This window comes from Numida meleagris, chromosome Z, assembly GCF_002078875.1.
Source record: "Numida meleagris isolate 19003 breed g44 Domestic line chromosome Z, NumMel1.0, whole genome shotgun sequence".
Classification (NCBI taxonomy): Eukaryota; Metazoa; Chordata; class Aves; order Galliformes; family Numididae; genus Numida; species Numida meleagris.
Genome location: NC_034438.1, coordinates 71,934,663 through 71,949,026, shown reverse-complemented (window position 1 = coordinate 71,949,026; position 14,364 = coordinate 71,934,663). Strand labels below are relative to the sequence as shown.

The window sequence follows — 14,364 nt, the reverse complement described above, 5'->3', positions numbered from 1 at the left end:
CCTCCCCGAAAATGGGGCCTCACCAAGTAAACAGTATTTTCTGGGCTGGTCAAGATATGCGACTGATCTGAAAGGGTTCCTGTTAAAACTTACATTGCTAACTGAGTAATGAGCAGTCATCTAAAGAGACGTTCCACACATTCGCTACTTACCTACCATTTGTGTTAAGCTCAGTGAGGGCAGCTTCACTGATGTTCGTACATTTAAGCAGAGTTAACTTTTTTTCCAAGATGGCGTTTTCCTTGTAATTAAATTTGAGGATAAAACCAAGCATCGGTGAACTCAATGGCAAATCTCCCACCAACTTAATTGGCATCAGAATTCTTTGCATGTTTGAAATACTTTCAACTTTCTAAAGCTTTGCTAAAGGCTTATTGCTTGAGTAAGTCTTTTATGCTTATGATCAACGCGGACATTACTAAAGTGTGATGAATTCCTCAGTTACAAAGAGAAAAAGGCTGAAAACTATGAAATCTGTGCACAAATCCAGTTTTATTTCAGTTACCTGAAAGGACTTCAGTAGCTACACAGAACACTTTGGAAACTGGACATCAGATGTGTTAAGTATGATTAGTCTTATTAAAACCCCAAATCTCTGCCCAATCAATTTTGGAAATCATTGTACATGAAGCATTTTGCTGCTCCTATTTAAATCAAGATTCGACAAATGGAATTGTAAAAAAAAAAAAAAAAAAAAAAAGTAAAAAATGCACAAAACTATCAAAATGGCTTAGATCATTAAAACCTAAAAGAGTTAATAAAAAAAAATCGTCTGTTAATCATATCTAGTGTACTACCCATAGGTACAAGTGACTGGAAGCTTACAAGTGTATGTGGTTATTAATTACACTGAGAATATACATACAGCTAGGCCTATTAAGTAGTGTCAGTTGATGTTTAAGACCCTATTTCTGATACTCTCAGTGCACTAACAGAAGCAGAATTAAAAGGAGGCTAGAATCAGAAAACAAACTACTTAATTCTGACTCGGCAGTAGCCCAAGAAAAGACATCTAACCTCTGAAGTAGTTGATGGCACTAGCTGGCTTAGTGTCCCGTGATCACCATTCACTCAGGGAAAATGGGGGATTGCTGGAAGCTGCCCTAGTGTAGGTCTACATACAAGGAATACAAAGAGCCACGTGAGTCTTCTGTCCCTGGTTCAACATTCAGCAGGTCTTTATGCAAACGCGTGCTGGTGCTCCTCAGTTGTTCTCCTGTGGCATTGCCATGGCCTGCAAGTGAAAAGGACAGGTTGCTGTTTTAAGGAAGGAGGCACTGACTGTCCTTGTAGGTGGTACACTAGTTCTCAGTACTGCTCGCAGGCATTCCACACGTTTTATAGAGGGTGCTGCGGACGTGAGCAAAGCAGTCTCCTCATCCATCAGCTCTGAGTGCGACCATGAGCAAGACCTTGGCCAAAGAGACAGCTGAAGAGAGCGGCCTCCCGCAGGCCGGAGCCCACTGCGGTCTGATGGAAGCGGGAAGTCCAGCCTGAAAGGCAGGCTGTGCTGAGAAACTGCACTCCCCAGTAAGGCCTGTGGCAACAGGAACTGCTGGTGTGCTTTGGAACTAAAGGCACTGCCAGCTTTTCCTCAGGGAACTTTCACATCAGTACTCTTACAGTTAGTAACTTTCATGGGCAAGGCCACGGTAGCATAACGACATGCTATTTTAATTATTAGGCCTACCTAAGTTATTTACCTGCAGAATGTACTGCAGAATTAATGAATTAAAACTCCAGCATGGCCAGAAGATGCTAGGGATTTACCTGAGTGTTTTACTTGCAGAAAATGGGAAGCACTGAATGTGCTTTGGTTAGGCAGATTTCACTAGTAAAAGATATATATGTGTGCTTCACATTACTCTCTCTGTATTTTTAACTTACAGCTCTCTGATTTCGTTTGTCCTTTTGAGATTAAGCAGAAGAAAGTCTGAGTTTCCACCGAGCCTTCCAGAAACTCTCACCCAGACCAGAAGGCTTCGGTAGCACGACAACATTTCAGATGGCTGGGTGGCCCAGCCCAGCCACTGCTTTTCCCCTTGCTGGAATTGCATTTACAGCAATTCATGGGTGAGACCCAGCAACTGAGATTTATCTCTGTCCACTAAGCCAGATCCAATTTCCCACAAAAGTTATGGGTATTGTCAGTTTGTTATAGATTGAGAGTAGAAAACAGTCCAAGACTAGTTTTACTTGTTATCTTACATTTTTCGTGTTCAATAAACACTTAAAACAAAAAGGAAGCAAGCAGATACCAAACTCCCATATTAATTTTATTCAACGTTTTTCCACATTAATTTTCCTTAGAAGTCTGAATTAAAAGTCTGAGTTTGCTTTCTCAAAGACCTTTCAGAATTGGGAGTATTAAAGTTTGTGTTTCAGCCATCTGGTAAAGTAATTACTTAATGTGACAAGCTTCAAATAATTTACATTGTTCTCACTGATTGTATAAAACCTTAACGAGATCTTACTAAGGGCTCACACCATGAAACTACTGAGCACTGAATTTCTGGCTTTTGTGAAGGGTGAAATTGTTCTGTATCTCAAAGACTGTATCTAAAATAACACAGTCTTTGAACTTCCTATATGGCTGACAAATAAGAATCTCTTTTCTCCCCTTGTAAGAGGTTTTGTTTCCCAGTGCATGGAATAGTGCTAGAAGGAGCCCTAATAAGGTCTCCAAGATGACCTAGCATGGTGTCCTAAAGCTGATATTAAGATTTCTCTTCTACCCAAATACAACCTCATGTTGTTGCTTAAGAATGCAGGCAACAGCCAACCAGAGGACTCTTTCTCAGAGCGTATTTTTTTCCATTTCAAAGGTTTCAATTTTGAAGAATTATATTCAACTTATTAAAGAATGCTTCAGTTCACTGTAAGTTATGAGGCTTAAAACATCTGACTTGAAACCTGATGCTTTTTGGCAGAACAGTTTATACAGGAAACATTACACATGACTCAAATTGGCTAAAACAATCTGTCCGCTTTGCTGTTTTCCATTGACTAGGTTGCATTTACCATCATTTGCTGCCTGAAGACACACTGCTAACAGCCAAATTCTCAGTTCTCAGCACAGAACTTATCTCCTGCTTATCAGAGGGAGGTAGGCTGTTTCACCACTCACACAAACTGATTGACTGAGTTCACAGGGAAGGGGAAAGGGGGTGGTGGGCAGAGCAGCCACATTCAGTGTCATCACCCACAGGTGGTAAGTCCTCAGCCTTGGTTTTCCCATTGATAAAATATGTGTCTGTGTTACCGTGCTGTTACAAAGCAGAGGGCTGCAGAGCAGGGAGGTGCTAACAGACAAATGGAGTGGTGTTTGGAAACAGGCTTTATGCTGATGCCATGCATGGGTATCCCAGGAGCTTATGCCTGAGCTGGGCAGCCCCCAGGACCACTGCTCCCATACACGGGGGCAAAAGTACAGCCCTCAGCCCCAGCCCTGTGCTCAGAGCACAGGGCTGCTGGGGAACCTGCTGCCTCCTACTTACACAGTGAGTCCTTTCTCCAAACTGGCTGTAGAAGGTCATCTTGACTTTGTGCTTGTGCCCAGTCCTCTGGTCAAAGGTGTTGCAGCTGTCAAAGGGTGGGCTGTACAAATGCAGGCTGACAGCAGTCTCTGTGTGGCTGATGTTCTCCACACGGTGCAGGCCAATGGAGTCTACACAAGTTGGGGCACGAAACAAGAAGTTGAGTTAACAGGCAGATTTACTGAGATCTCAAATGTCTGGGAAAAAAAAAAAGTCATCTAAACTTAAACTAGTGAGCAAGCCAGTTAGGCATTCCTGCACTTTTACGGGCAACACATAACCCAGTGCAGGGAATCTGACTGCTGATCTCCAGCACAGGTTCCTGCATACTGCAGATCACCTTACAGCCTTCCACACCTCTTGTAATGCTGGATTATCTGCTACTGGCTATTGCTACTGCCAATAGGAATCCAGGAAAGCCTGAGGACAGCCAAGCCATCAGTTATTTTCGAGCTGTCATTTCCAAAGGAGCTCAAGGTCATTTACTTTCCTCAGAGATGCTGTTCTAGATGCCTTAGAAGCAGGACAGTTTATGTTTCTTAAAAACATCAAGATGTTCTACAGGGGGGAAAGTTTTTGTATTACTGATCCTTAGCCCAGTTAACAAGGATGTCAGTCATGTTAACAGTCAGCTACTTGTATCTGGGGCAGAGATGTAGTTATCTTCTCTTGGAGGCATCTGTTTACTAATTAATCTTTCCAATGTGTTGGTTCGGAGCACAACAGCCTTCTCATTTGTCTGATCTTTTGAATAAGGTGACAAATTACTAGTGACTGGCACACTTCCAACCTTAGCTGAATAGCAAGCATAATTGAACTTGTAATAAAACAAGGCACTGTCTGTTGTGTGGCTACTAACGAAGCAATGGTGCTTGCTGGAGCAATGGAGTAGAAATCAAGCTGTCACACGAAAATGTAAGGTATGAAGAATCACATCCACCCCACAAAAAACATATCCATTCTACAATAAAGTTGACTTTTTGAGTTATGTAGAAGAGACCTCGTATTCCAATTTGTGACCCTGCTGTAAAAACAATTCAGGCTTTTATACTTGCACTAATTCGTTAAATAATATCTACACTTGTGCAATGTTGGCATGATACCCTGTGAATCGTATGGACACTCTTAACTTTGACACGTTGGAAGCGTAAACCCCAGGTGTCATTGGCGTAGTTCATTCAGATAGAGGATGTGGTGGAAAGGTGTCCTAATTCTACATTGCTCATGTAATAGAAGACTCAAATGAACTCAGCTGAGTGGATTTTAACCTTAAAAGTAAAGTACAGCAGTAACCAAGAAGCACGCAATAGCAACATGATGCTCGTTGTTGAAGAAGTTAAGGTAATCAGCACACTGCCAGGGTGTTCCTTCTACTTCTTTTTTATCTGCTTTATTATTTATTTTTAAAGCGAACTGTCAGCTAGGAAACATGTCAGAGATCCAAACTGTCCCAGAGAAGTAAATGTCATATTTGTTTGTTTTAAATAATAGAGAAAGTTTGGATTAGTTGCACACAGGGTACAATTGCTTGCGAGTGAAATAACGGCACAGTGAGGAAGATCTACACGAGCATGAGAACCCCTCGGCAGTGCCGTGGGAGCAACCCTTTCATCAGCACACATGTCAAGCTCCTGTTTGCATTTCTTGTCCTGTGGATTTTGTGTTTTCAGTTAACACAGCATTCCTTCAACACAGGGCTGCAGAGTCCTGCTCTTGCTTCTTCCATGCCCTCTCTCTGGCTTAATCCACAGCTCAATATGTGGCTCTGCTGACGAGCTCCCGGGTTCAGCCCCAGGTGCATGCTCCCGTTTTTAAGCCATCACACAGAAGGCAGGTGCCCCCCTCCTCCAGCGCTTTCTCACTGTTCAGCAGCACTCACTGCTCTTCAACAGGATGCATAATGTCTTTCATAGGATCAGACCATGATAACCAGCTGGTGACTTCCAGATGGCCTCCAGCACAGCACAACACGGTGTTAGCTACCAATACGCACAGTGGCGTAGCTTTAGGTCTCTAGGCAACCATACTGCTGGAGACTTGGTTGTCTCTCAGCGCCTGTGGGATGAGGCAATTGTTTTGTAAATTGAAATGCTCAAGTCTGCCCAGTTGTGCTGACACTGCACTTCAGCACTACACTCTCTTGATGATTTGGACAATAAAGCTGAAGATCGGGGCCTTTGCTTCTGCCTGCTCCATGTACTCCATGGACAGCTTTTGTATTTTTTGCCCTAGGATTTCCACTGCTGACCAAAAGGATTGCTTCTTTGGAAATAAAATAAAAAGAGCAAGATGATTAAACCATCAAAACTTTGGTTCTCTTATTTCTCACGAAAGCTCCACATTTATAAGCAATTTCAGATATTTATTTGGGACATAGTGCTGACTGATTGGTGTAGAGGAGCTATCTAGCACATTTAAGTATCAAGCAATTGTTGCAACGTCTTATGAGCGAGTTAAAGGACAATTTTGTTGTTTTACTGAATGTAAATGAGCGGTTTGTGCAGAATCTAAAGATCCCTGTTCTTCAACAAACATGCAAAATGCCATTAGCATCAAATGTTAGATGGAGGAGACTATTTAGAGAGCACACAAACTCTTTTGTTATAAATGGGACTCAACGATAAGTAGCTGTCAAACAAACTATTAGAAGAGCTTACCATTAATATAGGCACACTGATTTTCTCTCAAAACTCGCTCTGATTTCTTAGTCATTTCACCATTCCCTTTTTTCTCAGGCCATTCAAACAGAGTCTCCTTTAGATTTCCCTGGAGAATCTTCATAAAGCAGTGTGAATCAGTATGGTCATGGATGCTGCTATATATGTGAAAAGAATAACCAAACTCAGAAGGATATGCATATTTAAGTACTGCAAGCTGAACAGATGGCACAGCATATAGTATCTGGATGTAGCCCTAGAATTATATGCAATTGTACATGGGTCATGCACAAAAATCTCAGGGAAAAAGAAAAAAACCAACAACACAAGAACATCCAGAGGCACTAGGAATATGCCTACATATCCTAATGCCTAACAAAAAGTTAGAACTGTACTGGGATAAGTTTACATGTAGCAGGATTCAGAGAAAAGTCAGATATTGGCCAACACGTGACCTTGCCAGAGAAAAATACAAAGGAAGTCTGAGAAAGACAGAAAAAAACCTCTTCAGAACAGCAACTCTTGTGGGCCAGGAAACAAAACAATGCTTTCCACAGAGATCTCCAGGCAGAGGCCAGTATGAACTTGCAAATGTATCTGATATTTGTAGACTCACAATCTTCACCCCCAAAACATGGGATGAATTAGTGACTTCCACTTAATTTCTATGGATTCTTTACTGTTGGGGTGCATAGGCTTTTGCTGAATAAAGAAAACACTGTACTTCTCACTCTGATAAGTACAACCAGCTACGGCAACCTGTTAATTTCACTGGTATGGCAAAAATGAACAAAACCAGCAGGATCTGGCACAATCTGTGTGTTTGCTTGGTCTGCCTCCTTGCTCAGAAGTATGCTATTTGCTACAATTGGAGATATGCAGGCTAGATTTTGTTTATTTTTGATTATTTTTTTTTTAATAGAGAACTAACTGTTACAGCAGCCAGTAGACTGGGACAAAAGGGAGAGCTCTCCATCCATTGTGTTTGTGGAGGAAAGGGGAACTGGGCCCTCTCTGAAGCACAGTCCTATTGAGTTTCAATCAAATACTTGGTATATGTACATTTCTGTTTTCAATAAGCAAATCTCCTTAAATGTATTATTTACTCAGTAAACAAATTAGCTTCCCTACAAAATGAGATGTCAAGAGAGCAGAGCTTACTTCAGGCATAGAACACTTCACAAATGACACATTGTCATGGTCCTTCCACAAGCCATGAGAACAATCTGATCCTCCCCTTGTAGGAAGCAAAAATCTGCTTGTGGTTTCGGTCTAGCTCTAGTAAATACTCATTCAGTTCAAACAGAGTTTGACATAAATCACAGTCTTTACAATTACAGCCCAGAAGGAGTAGAGGTGGTGGACTGGATTCTTAAATCTCTCTGAGTATAACTTCAAGGCATTCACTAGAGAATACTGTAAAACTTCACTATGTGTGCTCAATTAAAACACAAAAAACCCCTCATCCTAACAGCTCCCTAGGGTTTCTATTTATACAGAAGGTCAAGCAGCCAAAACCTGCGAGTTTTGTTATTTCATGCTGTGGTTTGGCCAACATTTTGTGAAAGACCCCCCATGGGACAGGTCCTTCCCTCACGTTTGTAGGACCACAAATCCAGCCTGTGCACACAGCTCACAGGGAGGAGGTAGGATGTCTGAACCCACGGATCAGAGTTCTTACCCAGATGTACTTTTATCGTCATGTCGCAGAGACTAGATTGAACCAACACAAGAGAGCAAAGGCTGCTTGAATTGGACCAAGTCCTGCTTCTGCAGCAAAGTGAGGCAGAACCAGCTGGGTCTGTCCAACCTGCCCTACCCACAGGACCCAGTGGATTGGGATTAAGAACTACCTCAGACAGAAGGAGAGCTTAATTTGGCAACAGTATTTCTTCTAAATGCTCTAAAAACGTCCATGAGGTACAGCCTTGCAAAAACTAAATAAACAACGAAGTATTGAGGACTGCTATCCAAACGAATAATGATGAGTTCTGTACTGCTTAGTTTCCAGACATTTTCTAACAGCTCATGTAGGGCTGATTATTTTCCTCTTCTCATTTAACAACGAAAGATACAGCAGCTTTATATCTGTTTGCTAAAACCATAATCTTTGAATACAAACCTGCCATGTCCTTCACCCCAGCACAAGATCATCAAGTTGAACTTTCCATTTCCATTGTCCACAAGATTTCTTGTGTATCTGCAATATAAAGTGTTTGCTTTTCTAACCGTACTGATATGCTCATAAAAGACAAAATTATATAAACATTTCTATGAAAGAAAGTTGCAACATAAAAACCTTGTTATTGAAAGCAAAGCTTTTCTTGGAAAAAGTAAAGTTGAACTTTTAAGCTGTTTTTGTGAAAGTACTTTTTCCTCAAGAGATAAAAATTGGACATAGTTAATATTTGACAGTTATTGCTTTTGAATTACATAGATGGATCAGAGTTTGGGAACTGTGAGTCCAAGACTAGAGTGGTAGACGGGATCAAATCAAAATAGTTATTGAATGAAGTCACTCCAGCAGCTGGCTTATAATTAGAAACAGAAGACTGCAATGAAATAAGAAAAATACATGGTAACACTATTCTGCAGCTATATTTATATATATATATATTTTCTTGGCTCTTTCTTGTTACAGAGCATTCATTTGTACTAGGCCAAAGAAAGAAAAAGAAAAAAGGAAAGAGGACATCAAGTTTTCATATAGAACTTTGAGGACAAGAGTATGTATCTCATACCGTAGTGTTCTTGTGCCTAGACCCATACCTGTGGCTCCAATTTCTGCCAGCATTTTGCTAACTTAAGGGTAGAAGACAAAATACTTGCTTTTGGAAGCTTTGCAACCAATGTGTATTCTAGAATGTTGTTTGCTCTTAAGGCTTGAGGGGGTTTTCTGAACAGCCACATTGGTTTCCTGTGCCCATGGCATGGCTTTCCCACTCACCTCACACTGCTCAGAAGCTCCCTGCAGAGGTGTTTCCCTTTGCCCAATAAACTGCTTCCCATACTGGGGCTCTAACGACTCAGGGCTCGTGCCTCTAGCTGTTATGGTGCAAATCACCCACTGAGTTTGTTTTAGCTTTCGCCGTGATTATTAACACTTTGCCAAATAAATCCATGCCCATGAGAGATGCCTTGCTTTCATCTAAATGATGCAAGCACAGACACACAGAAACTGCCTGATGTCAACTGATTTTTTTTTTTAATAGTTTCTTCTTAATTCCACTCCATTGTGATGAAGACGGGATGCCTGCAGCGTATCACATTCAAAGCGTAACGTCTATGCCAATATGCTGCCTCTTAGCACACCCACAATCTCTGTGTGCATTGGCAAGCATATTTCTCCAATCATCTCAGAACACAAGCAATCAATGCTGGCATTTGAACGAACTCTTCAAGTGCTGTTATTTCAGTCAGCAGGTCAGGCTGGCCAAAAGAAAGGCTGCCAAGCATGCTGGCGATAGAACGATTTTTCTAATCCTTACTTTCCTCTAAGTTTGTGATGTGACCCAAACAGAGAAAACACAAGACGAAAAGGGGTTAAAAAACCCAGACCAGCACGACGCTTTCACCACAGGGGAGTCTGAAGGAAGAGCCTGTTTGGTCTGCGAGTTTCAAGGGAGATGCTCAAATAAAACCTATCTATTTTTAAATGCAGGAGAGGGGAGCCGCCAGCGGCAGCAGCAGCCCGGCTGTCGGCACGGCGCGGCGGCTCGAAATCCCCACTAACCGCGCCGTTCCCCGGGGACGCAGCGCAGAGCTTCGCCCTGCGGACCTCCGGGGCAACACCCCCCGCCCCCCGCTACACCCCAGAACTCTCCAGGCCCGAGGGGGCCCGGGCCGGGGCTGCCTCCATTGGCCGCCGCCGCCCCGCCCGCTCTCCGCCCCGGCTCGGCCCTCCGAGGGCTCCGCGAGGACCACCGCCCCCCGGTCGGGATGGCGGCCCGAGCCCGGCTTGCTGCGGGGCCCGGCTTGCTGCGGGGCTGCGGCGGGGGTGGGGGGCAGGGCCAAGGGCGCGGCGGGACCCCCGCTCGCCTACCTGTACTGGTCGAACTGGGCGTACTGCAGCCACTCGTCGGGGTTGCTCTCGTAGGACTCCATCAGCGCCTGCACCTCCTCCACGCTGACTTTGTCCTCGGCGAAGAGCCGGTGGAGGATGCGGATCAGCTCCTCCAGGCTCCGCGCCTTCCACATCTCCGTCTGCACCGGCTGCTCCATCGCCGCTCACCGTCCGCTGCGCTGCCCTGCCCGGCTCCGCCGCCCGCTTTTATGCGCCGGGAGGCACGGCGGGAGCTACCACCGCCCCGGCGGGCGGAGGGGCCGGGCGGCGACGGGCGGGACCGCGGCCAGGCCTGCCCGGCCCTGAGACGGCACAGACACCGGCAGGCGGGGCCCGGCTCCCCGCCACCGCGAGCCCCTCGGCCGGGGCGAGCCGCCCGGGGTCGGCCGTGCCGCGGGAGCTGCCGCCGCGGGAGGAGGCTCGCGGGCGGAGGGGATTCTTCGGGGAGTGCTGGAGACCTGACGCGGGCACCTCGGAGCCCCTCTGAAACAAAGCGAAGCGGCCGCCAATCCAAGCCCGGAGCGCTGCACCCACCGCCGCGGCTGGGGGGTCCCTGAGCCGGCGAGTTCTGTCGATGGAAACCACCCTATGCCGTGGAATGGTCTTTACATAGTCCGTCTTTGCACGCTGAACAAAGTTGTGTTTGTGTGTGTGGGAGAGGAAAAGCTGGTGGTTTCAAGCCAGCTTGTTAAGGTTTGAAAGAACCTGAATCTGTGCGTTGCAACCAGGATGCTGTAGTGATGATAGCAGCGGCCTCTGTGCGGTTAGACGAAAAGCATCCACACTTTTCAGCAGAACAGGTAGAGAACAAAGGACATCACTTCCCTTGGTGGCATGTTCAGTGTTTGGTCATGTTCAGGTACTTAAATACAGGAAAAAATATTACGCTTCTGCAGTCAATTCCAGAAACTTCAGAACATCAATTCGTTTGCCACAGTGATGATGGCATCATTAGTGATGCCTTTAAATGCAACAGCAAGGGCATGTCACACCTTCTTGTGTTACAGCTAAGGGACCAGACTGCATTTACCTGGTGCAGTTCCACACTGCTACTACTGTTGTTGATTGTAGCCCACTTATAATGCTGTAAACATACATTTTTCAGAGCTTTTCTGTTTAACTTCATTACAAGATTTATATTTTTCTAGTGTACTCCTTCCCTGTTCGCCTCCCATTTGCTCCTATTCAAATCTATTCACGAATTATTTTCATTTTGAATATTCCAACATCCTGAAAACCTCTGAAGGAGTTCATTGTTTGGCTACATGGAAATAGTTAGGAGCAATGTTTATGAGTTTTTCCTCACCCCATTGGCAGAAATGGCACAAAGACCTGAGCTCATATACAGCAGTTCATACATCCTAACCTCAGTCACTGAGGGCGCCTGCCACTGGCAAATCAAGATAAAATAGAGTGCTGCAATCCACACAGAAATGGAGTTGGCTTCATGCTCCCAGCTGTCTTTCTTCTGAAGAAGTATACAGCATTACACCCATTTCTTTTTATTTCTTAAAATTATCTGTTTATACTCCTATAGAAACCAATGAATGCACATATTGCTCAACTATTTATTAGAATAGTGCTCAAGTCTGTAGGAGGCTTTATTCCATCAAATATAATGGACGTTGTAACTTTCAGTTTTAAGACAAAAAGCTTAGGTCTGTTTTAAGACTGATTACACAAAGCAAGTCTGAAAAGGAAGTCCAAAGTTACCGAGGCAAACAGCACAGTGGTTTTTGTTTTGTTTCTCTTATAAATGAGCCCTTTTCCTTTGCTTAATGATGGCACACATTGGCATCTCTCAGAGGAGACACATAATCACGTTTGGTAACTGCTGAATCTGTATGATGCTACAGCACCCACGGGATGCCAACAATTTGAAATGTATTCAGATACCACTGTGTCTGAAGTGGATGTATATTCTTTGGGCTGGAGCAAGAGCTAGCAAGGGAAGAAGCACAAAGGTCTGAGGATTTTTTCTGTTTTTCACATATGTAGTCCTTGTGAAAAGCTGAGGGTTCACACAAAAAGGGAATCATTCTTGCACTTGTTATGACACGACTTCACTGAGAGCTGCAGAGGAAAACAAAAAACCATCCTTGCTGATGGTTAGAACCCTGTCTTTGGGTACAGCTCTTACCAAGGACAGGTGTAGGCACTATGAGCAGTTATTGGATGTGACATCTGACTCCAGGTGAGACACCAGCTGAAGATCCAAGCAGGCACTGGCAGCCCATCTCCCCTGGCTGTGCAGCTTGCAGTTGTTTTTTTTTTTTTTGTTCCCCCTGATCCTGTGTTCTGGATCTGAAGAATTTATGATCCATATTGCATTTCAGATAAAATTTGTGGGCAAGGTGAAAGCAGGATCCAAGATGCCTGAACCTTCAGACCACTGCGGCAAAGAACCGTACTGTGCTTATTCCCTCTGTCCTGTTAGCCTGAAAAGACAACAGGACTTCAACCCAATAATGAGAGTTTACATCTCCTCCATGTAATGTGACCATAACCGTATATTCATTGCTATTAGGTCTCTGTTCACCTTAATTAAGTTAATTTCTTTACTTTTGCTGAGCGGTAAGAGAAAGTTTGGACCTACAGCTGTATTGCATGTGCACTGTGCCTTGCAGGCTTTGGTGCTACGTGTGTCAGAGGCAGCTGCTCTCTAAGAAGGGTTAAGAGAACAGAGGGTTTGGTCAGAGGTTGGTCATAGAGACAAATGTTAATGATCTTCCCCATGGGCACCTGCCTTGCTGAAATATCGCATTCACAGACTCAAAGATTTACAGTATGGTTGCTGTCTTTTTCTTTAGACTTTGTGTGATTGAAAGACTGTGCCCTGCATCAGAAAACTTGAGCGATTCCGTCTACGAGACCGGTCCCTTTTATTCCACGTGAACTCTTGGATGGATGCAATTTGTACCGAACACACCTTCTGGGTTAGAAATCAGGAGGAAACGTAAGTAAGAATTTGTTGCAAATGTCACTCAGGTTGGCGTTTGGAAATGTATAAGTGTACACCATCTAAAACAGCAGTTCCCAAGCTGTGATCTGGAAGACAAAGCAAAATGATGCGGGGGACTGTACATCCAGATGGGCTGGCTCATTCTGGGGCTGCAGAACTGCACTGCGGTGTTCCCACTGCCACATAACCTGGTGAGATTGACCCTGCACTGCGCAGCAGGCTTGGGATGGGAACCTGCTGCTTGCAAAACGATTCACGAAAGGAGTTTAAGTCACACCACACATCATGCAGTGAAACATGATCAGGCTACAAAACACAGTGGTCAGTGAGGGGAAGGAGTGCACTACGCACCGAGTCCTGCCACGCACTGAACACATGAGTCACTGCCAAGCAGTGTGTGTGCTGCTGAATGAAGGAAAGCGCATGGGAGAGCTGCGGGGCATAAACCAAACAGGCTCCTAAAAAAATTGGTTTGATCCAATCTCAGTGTGTAGTTAGTGTGCTGCTTGAAAGGTGCCTGTGTTAGAAATGAAATATCAAATGCTGGCATCCATGCACTCTCGGTGCGAAAAACAATGTGAAGGAAACGCCTTGCAGTACTTCATTGAGAAAGCTAAATAAAGTCCTGCCTAGACTTCTCTGCACTGATGATATTTACTGTGTGGTTTTGTTCGGGTCCCTTCTCTTCTTTGAGGTTTCCTGTTTCAGGGCTGGAGAGCTCTTAATGCATTTTAATTCCAAGCTGCCAAGGTTCTGTTACCAAGTTCTGTTACCAAGCTGGGTTTGAGGGAAAGACATTTTTCCGCTTTAACTTCACACAGTGACTTTTGCAGCTGGAACAACTAACCCTAACCTCTTTAATTTTTATTTTTTACTTTTTAATGCTAAAGCTCTCCAAGCCATGACACTTCAACACTATTTTCACATAGTTTGATTGATGTATATATAAATAATATGCAAATGAAACAATTCCATGCAAAAGACGTAGAGCAAGGGCACAGGCTCCTGCACTTGTTCTGATTGTTACTATTTAACATTCATCAGGTACCTCCAGCAAGAAAAAGCATGACTAAATTTGGATAAGCAAGTAGCACGTCCCTCACCATCCGTAATCTGCACTCAAAAAAAAGATGTCGTAGCATCTAG

General features: G+C 44.2%; 1 protein-coding gene across 1 annotated transcript; it reads right to left on the bottom strand.

Moving 5' to 3' along the window:
* CDO1 (cysteine dioxygenase type 1) lies at nucleotides 477–10,532 on the bottom strand. Its single transcript, XM_021381336.1, has 5 exons — nucleotides 10,236–10,532; nucleotides 8,316–8,393; nucleotides 6,194–6,351; nucleotides 3,498–3,667; nucleotides 477–1,234 (listed from the first exon to the last, which is right to left on the bottom strand). Exons 1-5 carry the CDS (start codon nucleotides 10,412–10,414, stop codon nucleotides 1,205–1,207), a joined length of 615 nt encoding a protein of 204 aa, XP_021237011.1. The 5' UTR covers nucleotides 10,415–10,532; the 3' UTR covers nucleotides 477–1,204.

Coding starts and splice junctions, on each gene's coding strand:
- CDO1 (XM_021381336.1), bottom strand. CDS start 10,414: ATGGAGCAGCCGGTGCAGACGGAGATGTGGAAGGCGCGGAGCCTGGAG. Junction 8,394..10,235: donor GCCCAGTTCGACCAGTACAG/GTAGGCGAGCGG, acceptor TTTATATTGCAG/ATACACAAGAAATCTTGTGG. Junction 6,352..8,315: donor TGGGGTGAAGGACATGGCAG/GTTTGTATTCAA, acceptor TCACATATATAG/CAGCATCCATGACCATACTG.